Source organism: Electrona antarctica (genome assembly GCF_951216825.1).
Source record: "Electrona antarctica genome assembly, chromosome: 14".
NCBI lineage: Eukaryota > Metazoa > Chordata > Actinopteri > Myctophiformes > Myctophidae > Electrona > Electrona antarctica.
The window spans coordinates 5,620,196-5,643,656 of NC_136795.1; the positions used below are offsets into that span (position 1 = coordinate 5,620,196).

General features: G+C 39.8%; 1 protein-coding gene across 1 annotated transcript; it reads right to left on the bottom strand.

Annotated features, from left to right (window-relative positions):
* Window positions 1-298: 298 nt before the first annotated feature.
* Window positions 299-7,532, bottom strand: LOC306936292 (interferon-induced very large GTPase 1-like; the record flags this gene model as incomplete). Its single annotated transcript, XM_079519781.1, has 3 exons — window positions 6,296-7,532; window positions 4,508-6,001; window positions 299-319 (listed from the first exon to the last, which is right to left on the bottom strand). Exons 1-3 carry the CDS (start codon window positions 7,430-7,432, stop codon window positions 299-301), a joined length of 2,652 nt encoding a protein of 883 aa, XP_079375907.1. The 5' UTR covers window positions 7,433-7,532.
* Between the last annotated feature and the right edge of the window lie 15,929 nt (window positions 7,533-23,461).

A 23,461-nucleotide genomic window follows, 5' to 3' on the forward strand; every position in this document is an offset into this window, starting at 1 on the left:
TTTTGTGGACCCCAGGAAGAATACATATGCTGCTGCTAATGGTGGATCCTAAACAAACAAACAAACAAAGAACATTTTCTTGAATCTCATAATTCTTCATTCAGGTTGTGGATTGACCTCGCCATCATGCAGATAACTCTCCTTTCCATGACGATGAAGATGGATCCGTGCTCATGTGCAATTCAAAGCCTGAAACCTTATAGCCTACATGGTTGAAAATCACAGATCTACAAGCTCACAATGCAAAGTGATGCAACATGCTGCGCATTTGTATATCTTACATTTTCAGTGTGTATGTTTAAATGAGGCCTGATGCTTGCTGGAGTAATGAGAAGATGGAACACAACCATTTACAGAGGCTCTGAAGTGATGGTGACACAACATGGACAAACTCTGAAGGCTGATGTATACGTGTCCATGTCATGCACTGTTAATAGCAGATCTACAAGTCACAACGCTTTACAGTGTGATACATTGTGAGCTTGCAGATCTGTTATTTTAGTGCAAGACAGCCCACAACCAAGTATGGCATTAGATGGTGGGCCAGAACATATAATCAAAGTCTAATGTAAGAAATGGATGGCATTTGTTTTTACATTTGCCTTAGCCTACAAAACAAAATTGTGAGGAAAGAAAAGGTGGCTTAAAGGGACAGTCCAGTCCAGTCCATGATGATGGACACTGGAATACTTTGAAATACTAAAATATCTAAAAACATATTACACACATAAAACACCCAGGAAAGTGTTTCTTGTATCCCAAATATCACATTACAATAAGATCTGGTTGCAAAAGGGGTGAAGTGTCCCTTTAATAAACTAAAAAAGCGGTTTCCTTCCTTTTAGTATAGAGCGTCGTTGTCCCGCCCCCTTTCATGACGACGCCAGGCCCAGGAAATCATCCCCAATGCATTTTTCCCATAGACATTTCAAAAAGTATTTATTTAAAGACGTTATAAGCGTCGTACAAAGCCAACTCGAGTTGTAACAAATCATGACGACAAACACAATATTTTGGACCAAACAAATAATTACAAAGACGAAAGACAACAAGAAAAGTGTAACCTGTCGTTTTCTTCTTCTTTCTAATTATTTGTTCGTCATGATTTGTCACAACTCGAGTTGGCTTTGTACGAGGCTTAAAAGGTCAATAATGGAGTGAAGCATAAACTGGGCTGTCATTAATGATTAATTGATTGGTTGCAACTGGGGAGAGCTTGGACAAAAGTATAATTCACATTCTTTAGGTGGGGATTATCTATTTAGACATTAAAGCTATAATGATAGCGGTTATGTGATAACTCCTAGCAACGACGACTGTGGCTGTAACTCAAGAGGTAGAGCAGGTCATCCAATGATCCATGGGTCGGCGGTTCGAATCCCGGCTCCTCCTGGCTACATGTCGAAGTGTCCTTGGGCAAGACACTGAACCCCAAATTGCTCCCGATGTGCTGGTTGGTACCTTGCATGGCTTCCGCCGCAATCGGTGTATGAATGTGTGTGTGAATGGGTGAATGTAATGCACAATCTGTGTAAAGCGCCTTGGATAAAGGCGCTATATAAATGCACCATTTACCATTTAACAACAAAACAGTTTTAAAGGACAACTTATTTTCTATCAATTACACTACTACTGTACACAGCCCATGAAGCATTCATGGAGATTTTTTTCTTTTGTCACATTCCTAAGCTAATATTGGATGACCGGCGGAAAGATGCTGAGGTATTTGAGTCTCCTAACGGAGGCTGCCGGTCATCAAATTATTAATAAATAAATAACAATGTTATCAAAATAATCTGTCGGGCCAGATATTATTGTCGAACTGGGGGCTCTTCAGGCCCGTGAGGCGCCAGTTGTAGACCACTGTACGGCACTGTAGTATCTTTCTAAATATAATGTTTGTTTAATTCAATCTATTGATAGTGTTGTACTGTATGTATTTCCTCATATGAGGAAATGCATAAATGAGTGTAGACATGAAGGAGGACTGTCAGTAAACGTCTTGTATTAAATGGTGAAAAGCTTGAGGTTATGTGTGAAGACCTGTGTGTCTTTCTACTACATTACATTGCTGTGAAACTAAATGTTGATATGTATAACCACCACATGGACCCAAGCGTCCATATTCTGGGCATATTATAATAGTAATAGGAGAACATTCAGCAAAAATAGCTGATCTACAAGCTCAAAACACAAAGTGTGACACGTGAATTTGTAAATTCGCTATTTTCAAGAAGAAATTTGGTGTAGAGAGAAAAGTACCGACCCCTAGAAAACCCAGTAAATTAAGTATAGGGTTTATATAGTTTAAATGGAGTTATCTTTTTACTAAGTTCAGTTCCACAGTGACATCATTACATAATAATAATAATAATAATAATAACATCAGAGTAGGAGGAGACAGAGAGAGAGAGAGAGAGAGAGAGAGAGAGAGATGATGATTCATAGCAGGGTTTGTCACATTTTCATGAAGAAATAACACACAGGAAATTGTTAATTTGGGCAAACAACCAAAAGTATTTTTATTTGCTTTAGTTCTTTACAAGTCTTCTTAACTTCTCTGAACAATCAAAAGTTTCACTTGTTTGTATGATCTTTGTATCATATTGCTCAATGAAAGAAATAAAATAAAATAAAAATAAAACAAATCTTAATTTTTTTAAGTTTTATTCAATGGTCCCATTTTGAAATTTCAGTTGCTTGAAAAAACGTAACTTAATGAAAAATAATCCAGCAGTAATGGATCACTGCAGAGTCCAGACACATTCATTTTGTGTATATTTTTCTATATTCTTTGTACTGTAGTTCATTCAGACTACATGTTCTCCAAGCTCTGTATAGCTTCCTGTCTTGTATGCTTTCTCCATTCTTCAAGAATTTCTCCACTGCCCTCAAATTTCATGCCATAATAATCCTCCAGCTCCGTTTGAAATTTACAGACAAACCATGTCCAGTATTTCAGTTTTGATTCATCAGGGGTAATGCTCCAGTCAGCATACTTTGGACCACCTTTTCGATACTCTTTGAATGGAATGGTCTCCTCTGATCCTGGTTTAGGGTGGAAACTTCCATCACTTGCAACATTTGTTGTGCAGAAATTAATGCATAGTTTCACTGTACCTCTGAAGTGCCATCCATTAATTCCAGATGGGCGATGAAAAGGGACACTGTGATCAGAAGGGCTGTGATCCTCAACGGTGTTGGTACAAATGGCTTTACAGAAAGGACATTGTACCCAGCAACATTTGCACAGTTGTTCAATAAGAACTTCATCTGGTTTCACTCTGGCATCCACCACATTGATTGGGAGGTTGTTCAAATCCACCACCATGGAATCAAGGCCATTATCAATCTCCTCTTTAAGAAAGTCAAAGTTGTCTATGTCATTACAATGATCATAGCCGGTGGTGACAACTCGTAGGTCACCTTGTAATGGACTGGAGAACTCCTCCAACCACATTTTGGTGTTTCCACTCTGTTCTTTCACTTTTTCTGTTGCATCATGCACTGCTTGACTAAGACGCCTGGATATGTCCGTCGTATGCTTCTTCATGATACTTAGTATCATGTCCTTATTGGTGGTGATGTATTTCTCAACAGATTTTTTAATAAATTCCTCTACTTCTGTTCGTGGATCTGTGATGTAGTTCATGTAACTGTTAAAGTCATTTTGCTCTGCTAGGTATGTTAAAACATGTTTCTCCAAGTTTATCCTATTCCCACTGAAGGGAGGGTGACTACATTTCATCTCATGACCCAAGTCAAGGGCAGTCTTGTCATACACATGCTGAATTGCAGACACCTTCAGTTTGCTACAAAGTCGTTCACCAAGCACAGCGGCAGAGGAGTTACCTTTACAAAAGCTTTTGAATGCATTATAGTACTGCTCTCTTTGGTTTTCCAAATATGTATGCACATCATTGTTCTTCTGGAATTCATTGTGAGCATTTTGAAAACATTCCTTTGCAATTGTACAGGCATGAAGTAATATATGAACTTTACACTCCTTCGAGAGGGCATTTGCTGATGATGATTCAAAATCTTTCATTTGTTCTTCCACATGATTTATTACTTCATGCATGTCACCATTATGGTAGCCTTTTGTGTTAACAGGTTTCTTTTTTATTAGGATATTGGTTTGTGTCTCAACGTTGGCAATGAGGGTTCTTATCAGGCCATGATCTTCATAATTAGCTTCTTTTTTTGAACTAAAAATGTTTTTAACCCTTTTGAAAGCTTGTTTGGCTTTCTTTTTGACACATTTAAATGCAGTGGTCCAATTGTTTTCGTCTTCGCTTTTGCAGCTGTCTATAAGAGGCCACTCATATCCTATATCATGAAGGATGGATTCCACATCTTCTTGAATGTTGATCTCCTTTATGGGAGGAACATCTTTAGTGAGGTCAGTAACCCAAACTTTCCAAAAATTGTTGAACTCCTTTTCAAGTTCCGTTTCATCCATTTCAAGTTCTGTTTCATCCATTTCAAGTTTTGTTTCATCCTTTGCCTTGCATTTTAGCTTCCTGGCAAGCTCTTTGCTCTTCTGTAGATGCTGGTTGTCACAAGCTATCTTCATATCGTCTGTCTTTGTGCGAGCTTTCTTCTGCTGAATAATTTCCTCTAGCTTTTGTTTGGCTCCACTCACTTGTTCATCGTGGAAAAGCTTAATTTTCTTTTCAAATTCATTTTTCCATCGAACCAGTACATCTTTATCTTTATCTTCATCAAAATATTTTTCCACCGTTTTTTCCACTTTTCCCCAAGTCTTACTCATTTTTTTGTGAAGATCACTCGTATTAATCTTGTCAAGTCTTCCATTTTCAATTCTGCTGTGAAGTTGGTGTTCAATTGTCAACATTTCATGCCTTAAAGCCCAGGTCCATTTTGAATACTCTGATTCAAGTTTTCTGTACAATGAAATTTCCACTGTGTTTTTGAAACTGAAAACAAAGTTTTCACTCAACAGAGCATCCCAAAGGTCTTTAATGGTTTTGCTGAATTCTGAAAGTGACATTCCATTTGACTGTGATGCTTTTGTGAGGATCATGTCCTTCAGCTCTTGGATGCTCTCACTATAACCTGGGTTTGGTGGAGCCATGGGTGGACTGCCCTCCCACAGTTGAGCAAAGTAATTCACATCTTTGTTTACATCAAATGCAATGACATCACTGAAGAACTTTGCATCAAACTCTTCCTCTTCGGCAGCTAACTTGGTCATCTTATCAAGTTTTTCTTCTAGGTTTCTCTTTCCAACCTTGTTTTTTTGAGAAGAGTCAATAGCTGGAACATTCTGGTGAACGAACAGACAACTTGGAGACAGTTTAACCTTCTTCATCCTCATGAAGGCCTGAACAGCAATATGAAGAACATCTTCCATCTCAGCTTGATTCTCTCCAGAGATGTTGATCAAAGTCATGTGTGCCAGGCCAATGACAAATGTTGTCAATGCATTGTCATGGTGACGAGTGTCCTGAACTGCCAGTTCAGGAGCACGCAGTCCTTCGGTGTCCACAACCAGGACATAGTCAAACTTGAAGTCTTTCTGGATCTCCTCTGACACTTCCACTAGCTGCATGAAGGCCCCTCTAGTGCACCTGCCAGCACTCACTGCAAACTGCAATCCAAACATAGCATTCAGCATGGTTGATTTTCCACTGCTCTGGATGCCTAAAACTGTCAAAACAAAAACTCTCTTGTCTCCGAGTGTATTGATGACCTCATCTAGAACACTAGTGATCCATGTTAAAGGGACATGGGCTGCATCTCCATCCATCAGCTCCATTGGTTGACCTGCTATCATAAGCTCTGCTGCCAGCTTAGGGTATTGAGACAATTTCCCACTATTGGCTTCATAGATTTGTCCTATTTCCCTCAAGAGGTGCTCAACTCCAATAGTTGCTGATTGAAGTGTCTTTGAAATTTCCTCCAACTCCCTTTTCTTTGCCTCCAGCTCATGTGAAATGTCATCCTTCTTTGCCTCCAGCTCATGTGAAATGTCATCCTTCTTGGTTACATGTGTTTGGTCCGACGTGCGGACGCATGTCGAACCAATGCTCCGTCGGACCATAGTATGCCTCCCATCCTTCTTTGCCTCCAGCTCATGTGAAATGTCATCCTTCTTTGCCTTCTTTGCCTCCAGCTCATGTGACATGTCATGCTTCTCTTTGTTCTTTTTCAAAGCCAAGAACTTAGACAACGTTGCCTCATATTTCTGGTAGATTTCAGAAATGTTATCTGTGAATAAGTTATCAAGAAAGAATTCAATCCATTTTAGGAAGTAACATTTTTCATTCACTTTCAGAGACTGCAAGTTTTCAATGAACATCTGCACCAGCTCACTGGATGGTTTTTCAAGTTGTTCACGTCTTATTTCCTTCAGCCTCTTTTGTTTTTGACTTTTGTCCTTCTCGATGGACTCTCCTCTGAGGTGGTACAGCTCTTTGTGTGTTTGGCACCACTCATGCCATAGTTTACCGTGGCATGGTAGAAATGTGTCTTTGATTTGTGAAAACTCTTTTCCTTCAAGCAATTTCTGAATCTTCACAGCAGCAGATTTCCCTTCTTGACATGCAGGATCATCTTCATCGGTTTTGATTCCACAGACCTTTCCCATGTGTTCAAGTTGGAAGGGTGTATATTCACTTGACAACATACTTCTAATTATTCCTTTCAATTCTTTAGCCACATCTGACTGACTTCTATCCTTCAAGCCCATTGTATACAGTCCTCGTTGTATCTGTTTTGCAGCATAGTCATTATCAGCAAGGAGGCATATGAGAGGTTTCTTCCTAAAATGATCGTTCACAATTGTTTCAATTTTGTCATCTCCTCCATGCAGATTAGGTAAAAGGACAACATTGACTGAAGCCTTATCAATCAGGATCCCACGTTGTTTTTCATGTGATAGAGCATCTCCATGAAGATTACAGAAGGCTACACAATCAGAGAAAACATCATTGACTTTTCCAGCAGGGAAGTACCAGGCAATCTCTGCCATACCATCTATCAGGCAGCGGGATTTGGTGGCACCTGGAGAATCCCTATGAAAGAATGTGCTGTGACGGTCATTGATTAAGTAATTTATCACCTGAGATTTAGATGATGACACTGAGCCAAGGCGGAAAAATGACACCATAGGTGTCTCAGCTTGGCAAATAGCCATATTCTTAATTGTGACTGCACCTGAATCCTTATCAGTCAATACCTTCCAGGATTTTCTTAGTGGCCTGAATGTCCACAAAGGACACTCAATATCCTTTGTGACTGGGTCAGGCACAAGCAAAGGTAAGGCATACTGACACTGTGATAGTTTAGTAATCATGCTCTGCCTTAGAAAACTATCTGAGCAGTGAAACAAAGCCATCTGAACATCCATTGGATGGACATTGCACTGCTTCGTGCTCTGATCAGTGTCTACATTTGCCTTACGCATCAAATCAAACAGACCTCCGTCTGTTTCAATCTTGTGATCATCTGGAGTATCATAATTTGTACTGTCTACTGTTACTGTTATGTCCCTGGCTCTATAGTCAAGCATCAACAACTTCTGAAAGAATGTATAAGCAATGTCATTGCCAGTTTGGTTCTTTATGGAGGGGCCTATTTTCAGAAAGTCGGCAGTTTTCAACTTATCTACATAGTTGTCTTTGTCTTTGTCCTTGAAGTTAAGTTTGAAAAGCAGATCATCAAATTCTCTTTGACGTTTTTCCTCCTTTAAAATGAACAAAAAACAGAAAAAAAGAGAGAAAAAAAGTCAATACATACAATAGAATCAGATGAGTATTTTATTCAAGGGTCAAAATAGCGTCAAATACAGCCAACGGTATCATTACTGTGATACCGTATAGTCACCTTTTCAGCAGTTAAAAGTTTTTGAGTGCCAAAGACGAGATATCTCGTTGCCAAGGCTCTGGGTGCCAAAGCCTAGAAAGATTTTGTGTTTTCAGTGTTAACCACTAGAGGGCAAACTCTGCTGGCCCTAGTGTTATCTGTTTCAGAAAAAATATATATTTATCTCAGATTATTTTCCCACATACTGTTTTTGGTCAAAACCGGAAGTTATTTTTTTTTTTCAATGCTGAAAACACTGGCACTGGCGGATGAACAAAATCATTAATACCTGGCACTCTAAGACTTCCAGCTCTGTCTAACCTCAATGTGTCATCATGGCATCACAATTACACAATGTGTAATTGTATTGATTTATTGTAATGGCTTATGTTAATCCATTGCTAGTAAAACACAGGCATTTTCGCTTGACCTGTCCATTGACCTGTCCATAAGCTATAAATAAAATCAGAAAAATATTCCAAAGTGCTTACAGTATGAAGTCAAATACATGATTCTTACCTTGTTACCACTATCTCCATTGATGGAACCTATTTGCAACATTAAAGATACAGGAAAATAATTAAATGTGTGGCGATGTTGTGGTCTTCCTGAAAACCAGTATAGTAAGCAAATCAACACAACTTAAATAATAATGAATCACCAATTACAGCAATGAAATATAACCCTGAAACAATATTTATCATAAGAGTAATGTCATGCCACCATTGTCTTGCAATGAATAAATACAGATACATATGTTCTAGTAATAGTAAAACAATGATGAGTAAAGAAGTCTTACTTTGTTCATTAATTGGTGAATTGGTTTGAGGTGTTTCATCACTGTCCATTGCATCATCCTCTCCAGCTGACAGCTTATCTATACAATGTGTTCTTAGAAAGAATTACATAAACAGACAAACAAAGGACAGGGTGTCATTTCATGATGTTGTGATGTTTACCTAACAGAGTCTGGGAGCCAGGCCCAGCCCCCATAACATTTCTTCACTATTATTTCCTGTTGGCATATACTGAACACCCCCACTTCGCCTCCGTTTATTCTCATGGGCCTCAAAACCCCTTTTTGTCTCTGACGGAATTGTGTAAAGGCAAATATTAATTAACTTAAAATTACATAAATAGACATGGAAGGTTTGACCCTGTGACTGTCTTATAGCTGCTTGCAGCTATATTTTATAATTGTAATTTATTATTGATTTCCACGCCATTATTTGAGTTAAATAAAATCGTTGGCGGAATTCTGACTGTTCTCTTACCGTGGTCAATGGCAAATCTTGAGACGTGTGGGGACAAAAGCTGTTTATAGAAGGGGCTAGCGCCCCTTAAGAATCACAACCATGTGAAGTGAGGGGTGCTCTTATCATCGTAAAATATCCTTATTGAGCCCACTATCGAGCATTTGCTATTCAGTATTTTAGCTGTGACGTGAGCGCCCCCTCCTGAGATACTTCCAGGTCCTACTTTTGTGTCGCTTTTGTGTCCCCAGAGCTATACTGTGACGCTCCGTCGGACTAAATCTGAGACGAAAACAACCACGAAAGTCTCATTTTAACGCTTTCCTCGCAACAACAAAGCTGCGCTGCTCTCCCAAATCTGGCTGTGACAGGCCGTCTGCCCCACACGGAATACTATCGCCATTTTATTTCATTGTGTCAACTAAATCCTCATTAATGCAAACTAGATTCAACATACTCAAGCCTGCAAACATTCTAAATATGCCCCCGAAATATTTTACTGAGCAAATGGACTGTTACCACCTTCAATAATAATGATAATAATAGTCTTTATTGTCTCCACATAATTTTTTTTTGTCATGGACACTTGTACAAAACAACATTACTTTGGAATGTTCAGCAATACAAATGCAATGCATGTACACAGCACAAACCCAAACTCTGCACATACTTTTGTTATGCCATATCCCCGAACGAGTATCGACTAGTATTTCAAAATGTTGGTTAAAAATAACATGCCTAACAATGATGTCACTGGTAGGCGGGTGGTCCTCCTAGAAACAGGCAGGTTTTTGTTTTTACATTTTATATGAATCAAACATATTGACATGTTTTTGTACATGTATCTTGTAGAGGAGGATTCACATACTTTGTGTCTGAAGGTCCAGGTTCGTCACTGAAGTAAGGAGCTCTTCCTTTCCTCTTCCTCTTCCTCTTCCTGGGTGTTGGAGACTCTGGTCTCTCCAGATTTTGGTCTTTATTAAACCTGATAAGATTACAGTCAGTAAAATAGAGCAGAGAATTGACAGTACAGTACTACAAGACCAATATTTTGTGCAGGTTGCCAACAAGTCAAGGAACTCAATTCTCAAAAATGCCTACCAGTCAGTCAATTACAACTATGTCATTGATTTCCGTTTATTTGTTAATTTAAGTTTTTTTTTTTTTTTTTTAAGAATTGCAATCATTCCTCGCTTCTTATGGTATAAGCAGTGAGCACCTCGCCAGACTATGGACTGAACACTGAACTAGCCAATCGTAGACATACATGTTGGGCAAGGTGTAATGGAATTACCCAACATTGTTGAGTGTAGGGATGGAGCTCGTTAAGGTTTTATTGATAACGATCACCTTATTGAGCAGGCTTATTGAGCCGGGTCCTTATTGAGCCCACTATCGAGCATTTGCTATTCAGTATTTTAGCTGTGACGTGAGCGCCCCCTCCTGAGTTACTTCCGGGTTCTACTTTTGTGTCGCTTTTGTGTCCCCAGAGCTATACTGTGACGCTCCGTCGGACTAAATCTGAGACGAAAACAACCACAAAAGTCTCATTTTACCGCTTTCCTCGCAACAACAAAGCTGCGCTGCTCTCCCAAATCTGGCTGTGACAGGCCGTCTGCCCCACTTGGAATACTATCGCCATTTTATTTCATTGTGTCAACTAAATCCTCATTAATGCAAACTAGATTCAACATACTCAAGCCTGCAAACATTCTAAATATGCCCCCGAAATATTTTACTGAGCAAATGGACTGTTACCACCTTCAATAATAATGATAATAATAGTCTTTATTGTCTCCACATCATTTTTTGAGTGGTGTAAACCACTCCTACAACTGGCTTTGTTAGTTGTCTGTCTGTCTGTTCGTACCAAAAAATGAGCATGGTTGCTATGGTCACCCAGTTCACACGGGTGTGATTTCATTACGTCAGACATTACGTCAGACCACAGCTGATCAGTCTATATAAGACCATACACCACTCAGTTCACACGGGTGTGATTTTTTTTTTGTCATGGACACTTGTACAAAACATTAATAATTCTACTCGAGTTGGAAGCATTAAGACCCCTTACTTCGCCTCCGTTTATTCTCATGGGCCTCAAAACCCCTTTTTGTCTCTGACGGAATTGTGTAAAGGCAAATATGAATTCACTTAAAATTACATAAATTGACATGGAAGGTTTGACCCTGTGTCTTATAGCTGCTTGCAGCTATATTTTATTATTGTAATTGATTATTGATTTCCACGCCATTATTTGAGTTAAAAGAAAATCACACCTGTGTGAAGTGAGGGGTGCTCTTATCATCGTACATCATCATGGATCATCTCATACTGGCCAGAATGCCTGTCATTGTTTGTCTGATTTGCTTGTTTACATACAGTATGACGTACATTTTTCCTTCAATGTCAATGGCGTTTAATGTTTTGATGTTTTATTTAAGTCATATTTAGTGGAATTCGGACGTAATTTCTCCATGCACGGTCAATGGCAAAACTTGAGACTGGCGGGGACAAAATTTAGCAGACATTTTGACCTGAATACTTTTACCGTGGTCAATGGCAAATCTTGAGACGTGTGCGGACAAAAGCTGTGATTTTTTTAAAATCACACCCGTGTGAAGTGAGGGGCGCTCTTATCAACGTACATCATCATGACGTAAAATAGACACTATGCCGATTTGTTCAGACACTATGGCGTAAAATTCTCCATTCATTGTCAATGGGAATATAATGTTTGTGTAAGACGAAAATCTACACTAATAGCTGAATATAGGAGGGGCTAGCATCCCTCAAAAAAAGAATGTGTGTGATTTGTAGGCTACGTAGCATATGTGTCCTGTTTGTCTGGTCCCACTATAACTAACCCTATCCCTAACTCTAACACTAACCCCACACTAACCTAATGGTCAGAATAATGGGATGTCAGAATTATGAGCAGACCCCACGTGTTGTCCATTTACACTAGTAAGAAGGAGTATGTCTTACGAGGCTCTGGATCGCTGCGAGGGTTATTATGCACAGGCTATTACGAGGTGGAAACAAAAATACCATACCAATAAACAAAAGTTTTGAGAATTGAGTTCCTTGACTTGCTGGACACTTGCACAAAATGTTGGCCTTGTAGTATCATAATGAGATAATGTTGGCCTCATAATGAGATTGCCCCCTTCTCCTCAGTGGCGGAGCAATTGATCAGAATTTTCACGCAGGCATAATTGACAACGCAATCCTGGGGAGTGTGGTTGCCTAAATATAGGCAATAAAATACATAGTTTGATGTCACCGTATATTGTCAAATCAAGTGTTGAATAATGAATAATAAAAGTAAAAATCACCTGAATGGTGCTATTAGTTGCTACTACTACTTTGGAATGTTCAGCAATACAAATGCAATGCATGTACACACCACAAACCCAAACTCTGCACATACTTTTGTTATGCCATATCCCCGAACGAGTATCGACTAGTATTTCAAAATTCCGGTTAAAAATAACATGCCTAACAATGATGTCACTGGTAGGCGGGTGGTCGTCCTAGAAACAGGCAGACATGTTTTTGTTTTTACATTTTATATGAATCAAACATGTTTTTGTACATGTATCTTGTAGAGGAGGATTCACATACTTTGTGTCTGAAGGTCCAAGTTCGTCACTGAAGTTAAGAGGGCTTCCTTTAGACCAGTCACTCTTCATAGACACACAGCTGGGTGTTGGAGACTCTGGTCTCTCCAGATTTTGGTCTTTATTAAACCTGATAAGATTACAGTCAGTAAAATAGAACAGAGAATTGACAGTACAGTACTACAAGACCAATATTTTGTCAAGTCAAGGAACTCAATTCTCAAAAATGCCTACCAGTCAGTTAATTACAACTATGTCATTGATTTCCGTTTATTTGTTTATTTCTTTTTTTTTCTTTTTTAAGAATTGCAATCATTCCTCGCTTCTTATGGTATAAGCAGTGAGCACCTCGCCAGACTATGGACTGAACACTGAACTAGCCAATCGTAGACATACATGTTGGGAAAGGTGTAATGGAATTACCCAACATTGTTGAGTGTAGGGATGGAGCTCGGTTAAGGTTTTATTGATAACGATCACCTTATTGAGCAGGCTTATTGAGCCGGGTCCTTATTGAGCCCACTATCGAGCATTTGCTATTCAGTATTTTAGCTGTGACGTGAGCGCCCCCTCCTGAGATACTTCCAGGTCCTACTTTTGTGTTGCTTTTGTGTCCCCAGAGCTATACTGTGACGCTCCGTCGGACTAAATCTGAGACGAAAACAACCACGAAAATCTCATTTTACCGCTTTCCTCGCAACAACAAAGCTGCACTGCTCTCCCAAATCTGGCTGTGACAGGCCGTCTGCCCCACACGGAATACTATCGCCATTTTATTTCATTGTGTCAACTAAATCCTCATGCAAACTAGATTCAACATACTCAAGCCTGCAAACATTCTAAATATGCCCCCGAAATATTTTACTGATCAAATGGACTGTTACCACCTTCAATAATAATGATAATAATAGTCTTTATTGTCTCCACATCATTTTGTTTTGTCATGGACACTTGTACAAAACATTAATAATTCTACTCGAGTTGGAAGCATTAAGACCCATTTTAACCCTCAATGGCTTACTTTCTGAAAAATAACGTCATTGTAAAAAGATTCACGCGTTTAGATATTCTATTTACAATGAGATGCGGACGGGAGCTGGACTTGCACCCGGACGTAACGTAGCACTACAAAATGATGTCGGACTTAAATACTGAATTATTTTGTGGAAAGAACAGAACCTTATTTTTATTGGCCAGTTGTGAGAGTTTGTATGCCAATAAACAGTTCTAAGGTGTATACACGCACGCACGCACGCACGCACGCACACACACAACGCCCTGGTAAAGTCTGTCCCGACAGCCAAGAACCTTGGTGTTGTCCTGGACAGTCAGCTCTCGTTCAAAACACACATCACAGATGTCGATCCTGTAGGTTTACACTCTACAACATATGACGAATTAGACCGTTCCTCACCCAGGAGTCAGCCCAGCTCCTAATCCAGACAACAGTCTTGTCAAAACTTGACTATTGTAACTCCCTCCTTACTGGCCTACCGGCATGTGCACTTAAGCCCCTCCAACTGATCCAAAATGCTGCAGCCCGCTTGGTCTTCAACCAGCCAAAATTCTCACACGTCTCCCCCTTCTCCGCTCCCTCCATTGGCTCCCGGTCGCTGCTCGCACAGAATACAAAACTCTGATGCTGGCATTCAAAGCAACCAAAGGCATGGCTCCCCCATATCTCACAAGTATGATCGTACCCTACAAACCCTCCCGCGCACTCAGATCAGCCAACGCAGGGAAGCTGGAGGTACCTTCACTAAAAACACCGGGACAACGCTCCACACGTCCCAAACTCTTCTCCCTTCTGGCTCCAAAACTATGGAATGCACTTCCCATCACAGTCAGAACTGCAGCCTCACTCCCAATCTTCCGCCGTAGTCTGAAAACCCACCTCTTCAGACTCCACCATGGCCCGTAGCACTTTCCCTAGCCTAGCCCCTTAGATAGCACATTATGTAGACTTAGATACTATTTTAAACATACTTATAGCTTGTTACGTAGACAGCTCTAGAATTGCATTTTATGTAGTCATAGCACTTTATAGTACACATGTATAATATAGTATATAGTATAGTATGTATAGTTTACATAGATACTCCACTGTTACGTTCTTAGTTTACGCATGATTCATGATAACTACTTTTTGTCTCCACCAGGCCGAAGGCATGGGGAGAGAGTATGTTTTGCACTCCGTCCGTGTGTGTGTGTGTGTGTGTGTGTGCGTCCGTCCTTCCTTCCGTCCGTCTGTTACCAGCTAATCTCTGCCACCGTTGGCCCGATCCATGCCAAACTTTGCACACACACTCCCTGGATGCCAACGACGAACCTCTGCCCCAAATATTCCTCAACGGCCTGTTATAGCGCCACCATGAGGCCCATTTAGGCAAAACACATTTCTGTAGATTACTCGTTCACATTTTATCCATACATCACACAATTCAGTATACACTATCTAGTGTATCATGTGATCAACACGGATCTGCACCATTTCCCATCTTCCATCCTGATTGGCTAAGATTGCCTTCCAAAGCTCACATGATTGGTCCGTTTCGAACAAAATGCCACAAATCACAAACACAGTGTGCAATTTCCGTGAAATTATACACGCACATTTCCACTAGGCCGTGGATGACATGCCACTCATTTCTTCCCCAAATCAGCCTCAAGGTGGCGCTATAACAGGCCAATTCCTGTTTTTTTTATATTACTCCTCCAGATTCTGTCCAAAAATCTCACAAATTGTTACACAGTATCTCTATGGTCATGTGCTCAAGTCGGATCTGTCCGATATTTCATATTCCATCCTAATTGGCTATAATTGGCATTCACAGTTTGCAAGATTGCCCCGTTTTGAACAAAACCTCAAATCATGAACGCAGCATGCAATTTACGTGAAATCTTTCACACATTTTCTTACCAGGCTGAGGAATATATCCCACCCTTTTCACATTGGCCTGTTATAGCGCCACCAACAGGTTGATTTTTGCAAAACACATTTTTGGAACAAAATGCCTCAAATCATCCAATTGCCATCAAAGGCCTATGAAGAAATGGCACCCTTTTCACATTGGCCTATTAGGAGGCCACAACCTGACCTGCCCTGGTGGAGACCTGTGCCCCGAGGGGCACTTTTTCTAGTTTATATATGTGATGTATGCCATGCTTTTGTTATTGCTTAAAGGACCACTTCACCACTTTTCAACTTCTCTTCCTATAATTGGTCCCAACTAATGTTCATGATAAAATACCAACATTTTTCCCTACTCAGTCTGTGTCTCATAGGAAGGCTGTGGGCAGTTCAGAAACCCGTCCACCAGTGACATCATCGATGGTGAATCCAAGCTAATAGAAACGGCAGGCTTTCTTTTCCTGAAAAGTTGCAATGCAAAAGTTGAATCCATCGTTCTCACGATAATACAAATCTAAATATATTTTAAAACAAATCTTGTTTAAAAAAAAATCTGCCTAATGATGATGTCACTGGTGGACGGGTGTCCGAACTGCCCAAAGCCCTCCTATGAGACACAGACTGAGTAGGAAAAAATGGTGGCGTTTTATCATAAACATTAGTGAGGACCAATTATATGAAGAGATGTTGAAAAGTGGTGAAGTGGTCCTTTAATGTAAATTGCTCTGGATTAAGATCGTCTGCTAAATGCCTAAATTGTAAATTGTACACACACACACACACACACACAAAATGATAGGGAACACCCTCACTTCGCCTCCGTTTATTCTCATGGGCCTCAAAACGCCTTTTTGTCTCTGACGGAATTGGGTAAAGGCAAATATTAATTCACTTAAAATTACATAAATTGACATGGAAGGTTTGACCCTGTGTCTTATAGCTGCTTGCAGCTATATTTTAGAATTGTAATTGATTATTGATGTCCACACCATTATTTGAGTTAAAAGAAAATCACACCCGTGTGAAGTGAGGGGTGCTCTTATCATCGTACATCATCATGGATCATCTCATACTGGCCAGAATGCCAGTCGTTGTTTGTCTGATTTGCTCGTTTACATACAGTATGACGTTAATTTTTCCTTCAATGTCAATGGCGTTTAATGTTTTGATGTTTTATTTACGTCATATTTAGTGGAATTCGGACGTAATTTCTCCATTCATGGTCAATGGCAAAAACTTGAGACTGGCGGGGACAAAATTTAGCAGACATTTTGACCTGAATACTTTTACCGTGGTCAATGGCAAATCTTGAGACGTGTGCGGACAAAAGCTGTGATTTTTAAGGGGCACTAGCCCCCCTTAAAAATCACACCCGTGTGAAGTGAGGGGCGCTCTTATAAACGTACATCATCATGACGTAAAATAGACACTATGCCTAATTGCTCAGACACTATGACGTAAAATTCTCCATTCATGGTTAATGGGAATTTAATGTTTGCGTAAGACAAAATAGACTATAAGCCGTTTTGTTCAGACACTATGGCGTAAAATTCTCCATTCATTGGCAATGGGAATTTAATGTTGTTTAAGACAAAGATAGCCGATTTGCTCAGACAGTATGACGTAAAATTCTCCATTCATTGTCAATGGGAATTTAATGTTTGTGTAAGACGAAAATCTACACTAATAGCTGAATATAGGAGGGGCTAGCATCCCTCAAAAAAAGAATGTGTGTGATTTGTAGGCTACGTGGCATATGTGTCCTGTTTGTCTGGTCCCACTATAACTAACCCTATCCCTAACTCTAACACTAACCCCACACTAACCTAATGGTCAGAATAATGGGATGTCAGAATTATGAGCAGACCCCACGTGTTGTCCACTTACACTAGTAAGAAGGAGCATGTCTTACGAGGCTCTGGATCGCTGCGAGGGTTATTATGCACAGGCTATTACGAGGTGGAAACAAAAATACCATACCAATAAACAAAAGTTTTGAGAATTGAGTTCCTTGACTTGCTGGACACTTGCACAAAATGTTGGCCTCGTAGTATCTATAACTAAAACAAATTGAGTGTCCTCAAAATGTGACGAAATTGAGGACGAAATTGTAATCATCCGCACGTAATGCGGGCTGTGATTGTCTGGAAGGTGTGTCATTCTGCATTGCGATTGGCTGAGCATCGCATAACGGGTGTGCCACATGAGCCAATATAAGTGGCAGAGGGAGGGAGATGTCATCAGACATTGCGCAACACACTCCTCATAATGAGATTGCCCCCTTCTCCTCAGTGGCTGGAGCAATTGATCAGAATTTTCACGAAGGCATAATTGACAACGCAATCCCGGGGAGTGTGGTTGCCTATATATAGGCAATAAAATACATAGTTTGATGTCACCGTATATTGTCAAATCACGAGGGCAAAAGTGTTGAATAATGAATAATAAGAATCACCTGAATGGTGCTATTAGTTGCTACTACTACTTTGTAATGTTCATCAATACAAATCCAATGCATGTACACACCACAAACCCAAACTCTGCACATACTTTTGTTATGCCATATCCCCGAACGAGTATCGACTAGTATTTCAAAATTCCGGTTAAAAATAACATGCCTAACAATGATGTCACTGGTAGGCGGGTGGTCCTCCTAGAAACAGGCAGGTTTTTGTTTTTACATTTTATATGAATCAAACATATTGACATGTTTTTGTACATGTATCTTGTAGAGGAGGATTCACATACTTTGTGTCTGAAGGTCCAGGTTCGTCACTGAAGTTAGGAGCTCTTCCTTTCCTCTTCCTCTTCCTGGGTGTTGAAGACTCTGGTCTCTCCAGATTTTGGTCTTTATTAAACCTGATAAGATTACAGTCAGTAAAATAGAACAGAGAATTGACAATACAGTACTACAAGACCAATATTTTGTGCAGGTTGCCAACAAGTCAAGGAACTCAATTCTCAAAAATGCCTACCAGTCAGTCAATTACAACTATGTCATTGATTTCCGTTTATTTGTTTATTTATTTATGTTTTTTTTAATTTGTTTTACTTTTTTTTAAAGAATTGCAATCATTCCTCGCTTCTTATGGTATAAGCAGTGAGCACCTCGCCAGACTATGGACTGAACACTGAACTAGCCAATCGTAGACATACATGTTGGGAAAAGGTGTAATGGAATTATCCAACATTGTTGAGTGTAGGGATGGAGCTCGTTAAGGTTTTATTGATAACGATCACCTTATTGAGCAGGCTTATTGAACCGGGTCCTTATTGAGCCCACTATCGAGCATTTGCTATTCAGTATTTTAGCTGTGACGTGAGCGCCCCCTCCTGAGATACTTCCAGGTCCTACTTTTGTGTCGCTTTTGTGTCCCCAGAGCTATACTGTGACGCTCCGTCGGACTAAATCTGAGACGAAAACAACCACGAAAGTCTCATTTTAACGCTTTCCTCGCAACAACAAAGCTGCGCTGCTCTCCCAAATCTGGCTGTGACAGGCCGTCTGCCCCACACGGAATACTATCGCCATTTTATTTCATTGTGTCAACTAAATCCTCATTAATGCAAACTAGATTCAACATACTCAAGCCTGCAAACATTCTAAATATGCCCCGAAATATTTTACTGAGCAAATGGACTGTTACCACCTTCAATAATAATGATAATAATAGTCTTTATTGTCTCCACATATTTTTTTTTTGTCATGGACACTTGTACAAAACAACATTACTTTGGAATGTTCAGCAATACAAATGCAATGCATGTACACACCACAAACCCAAACTCTGCACATACTTTTGTTATGCCATATCCCCGAACGAGTATCGACTAGTATTTCAAAATTTCGGTTAAAAATAACATGCCTAACAATGATGTCACTGGTAGGCGGGTGGTCCTCCTAGAAACAGGCAGGTTTTTGTTTTTACATTTTATATGAATCAAACATATTGACATGTTTTTGTACATGTATCTTGTAGAGGAGGATTCACATACTTTGTGTCTGAAGGTCCAGGTTCGTCACTGAAGTTAGGAGCTCTTCCTTTCCTCTTCCTCTTCCTGGGTGTTGAAGATTACAGTCAGTAAAATAGAACAGAGAATGACACAATACAGTACTACAAGACCAATATGTTGTGCAGGTTGCCAACAAGTTATGGAACTCAATTCTCAAAAATGCCTACCAGTCAGTCAATTACAACTATGTCATTGATTTCCGTTTATTTGTTTATTTATGTATGGTTTTTTTTATTACTTTTTTTTAAAGAATTGCAATCATTCCTCGCTTCTTATGGTATAAGCAGTGAGCACCTCGCCAGACTATGGACTGAACACTGAACTAGCCAATCGTAGACATACATGTTGGGCAAGGTGTAATGGAATTACCCAACATTGTTGAGTGTAGGGATGGAGCTCGGTTAAGGTTTTATTGATAACGATCACCTTATTGAGCAGGCTTATTGAGCCGGGTCCTTATTGAGCCCACTATCGAGCATTTGCTATTCAGTATTTTAGCTGTGACGTGAGCGCCCCCTCCTGAGATACTTCCAGGTCCTACTTTTGTGTTGCTTTTGTGTCCCCAGAGCTATACTGTGACGCTCCGTCGGACTAAATCTGAGACGAAAACAACCACGAAAATCTCATTTTACCGCTTTCCTCGCAACAACAAAGCTGCACTGCTCTCCCAAATCTGGCTGTGACAGGCCGTCTGCCCCACACGGAATACTATCGCCATTTTATTTCATTGTGTCAACTAAATCCTCATGCAAACTAGATTCAACATACTCAAGCCTGCAAACATTCTAAATATGCCCCCGAAATATTTTACTGAGCAAATGGACTGTTACCACCTTCAATAATAATGATAATAATAGTCTTTATTGTCTCCACATAATTCTTTTTTGTCATGGACACTTGTACAAAACAACATTACTTTGGAATGTTCAGCAATACAAATGCAATGCATGTACACACCACAAACCCAAACTCTGCACATACTTTTGTTATGCCATATCCCCGAACGAGTATCGACTAGTATTTAAAAATTTCGGTTAAAAATAACATGCCTAACAATGATGTCACTGGTAGGCGGGTGGTCCTCCTAGAAACAGGCAGGTTTTTGTTTTTACATTTTATATGAATCAAACATATTGACATGTTTTTGTACATGTATCTTGTAGAGGAGGATTCACATACTTTGTGTCTGAAGGTCCAGGTTCGTCACTGAAGTTAGGAGCTCTTCCTTTAGACCAGTCACTCTTCATAGACACACAGCTGGGTGTTGGAGACTCTGGTCTCTCCAGATTTTGGTCTTTATTAAACCTGATAAGATTACAGTCAGTAAAATAGAACAGAGAATTGACAATACAGTACTTACTACAAGACGAATATTTTGTGCAGGTTGCCAACAAGTCAAGGAACTCAATTCTCAAAAATGCCTACCAGTCAGTCAATTACAACTATGTCATTGATTTCCGTTTATTTGTTTATTTATTTATGTTTTTTTTAATTTGTTTTACTTTTTTTTAAAGAATTTTAATCATTCCTCGCTTCTTATGGTATAAGCAGTGAGCACCTCGCCAGACTATGGACTGAACACTGAACTAGCCAATCGTAGACATACATGTTGGTAAAGGTGTAATGGAATTACCCAACATTGTTGAGTGTAGGGATGGAGCTCGTTAAGGTTTTATTGATAACGATCACCTTATTGAGCAGGCTTATTGAGCCGGGTCCTTATTGAGCCCACTATCGAGCATTTGCTATTCAGTATTGTAGCTGTGACGTGAGCGCCCCCTCCTGAGATACTTCCAGGTCCTACTTTTGTGTCGCTTTTGTGTCCCCAGAGCTATACTGTGACGCTCCGTTGGACTAAATCTGAGACGAAAACAACCACGGAAGTCTCATTTTAACGCTTTCCTCGCAACAACAAAGCTGCGCTGCTCTCCCAAATCTGGCTGTGACAGGCCGTCTGCCCCACACGGAATACTATCGCCATTTTATTTCATTGTGTCAACTAAATCCTCATTAATGCAAACTAGATTCAACATACTCAAGCCTGCAAACATTCTAAATATGCCCCCGAAATATTTTAATGAGCAAATGGACTGTTACCACCTTCAATAATAATGATAATAATAGTCTTTATTGTCTCCACATCATTTTTTTTGTCATGGACACTTGTACAAAACAACATTACTTTGGAATGTTCAGCAATACAAATGCAATGCATGTACACACCACAAACCCAAACTCTGCACATACTTTTGTTATGCCATATCCCCGAACGAGTATCGACTAGTATTTCAAAATTTTGGTTAAAAATAACATGCCTAACAATGATGTCACTGGTAGGCGGGTGGTCCTCCTAGAAACAGGCAGGTTTTTGTTTTTACATTTTATATGAATCAAACATATTGACATGTTTTTGTACATGTATCTTGTAGAGGAGGATTCACATACTTTGTGTCTGAAGGTCCAGGTTCGTCACTGAAGTTAGGAGCTCTTCCTTTAGACCAGTCACTCTTCATAGACACACAGCTGGGTGTTGGAGACTCTGGTCTCTCCAGATTTTGGTCTTTATTAAACCTGATAAGATTACAGTCAGTAAAATAGAACAGAGAATTGACAATACAGTACTACAAGACCAATATTTTGTGCAGGTTGCCAACAAGTCAAGGAACTCAATTCTCAAAAATGCCTACCAGTCAGTCAATTACAACTATGTCATTGATTTCCGTTTATTTGTTTATTTATTTATGTTTTTTTTAAATTGTTTTACTTTTTTTTAAAGAATTGCAATCATTCCTCGCTTCTTATGGTATAAGCAGTGAGCACCTCGCCAGACTATGGACTGAACACTGAACTAGCCAATCGTAGACATACATGTTGGTAAAGGTGTAATGGAATTACCCAACATTGTTGAGTGTAGGGATGGAGCTCGTTAAGGTTTTATTGATAACGATCACCTTATTGAGCAGGCTTATTGAGCCGGGTCCTTATTGAGCCCACTATCGAGCATTTGCTATTCAGTATTTTAGCTGTGACGTGAGCGCCCCCTCCTGAGATACTTCCAGGTCCTACTTTTGTGTCGCTTTTGTGTCCCCAGAGCTATACTGTGACGCTCCGTCGGAACTAAATCTGAGACGAAAACAACCACGAAAGTCTAATTTTAACGCTTTCCTCGCAAAAAACAAAGCTGCGCTGCTCTCCCAAATCTGGCTGTGACAGGCCGTCTGCCCCACACGGAATACTATCGCCATTTTATTTCATTGTGTCAACTAAATCCTCATTAATGCAAACTAGATTCAACATACTCAAGCCTGCAAACATTCTAAATATGCCCCCGAAATATTTTACTGAGCAAATGGACTGTTACCACCTTCAATAATAATGATAATAATAGTCTTTATTGTCTCCACATCATTTTTCTTTTGTCATGGACACTTGTACAAAACAACATTACTTTGGAATGTTCAGCAATACAAATGCAATGCATGTACACACCACAAACCCAAACTCTGCACATACTTTTGTTATGCCATATCCCCGAACGAGTATCGACTAGTATTTCAAAATTTCGGTTAAAAATAACATGCCTAACAATGATGTCACTGGTAGGCGGGTGGTCCTCCTAGAAACAGGCAGGTTTTTGTTTTTACATTTTATATGAATCAAACATATTGACATGTTTTTGTACATGTATCTTGTAGAGGAGGATTCACATACTTTGTGTCTGAAGGTCCAGGTTCGTCACTGAAGTTAGGAGCTCTTCCTTTAGACCAGTCACTCTTCATAGACACACAGCTGGGTGTTGGAGACTCTGGTCTCTCCAGATTTTGGTCTTT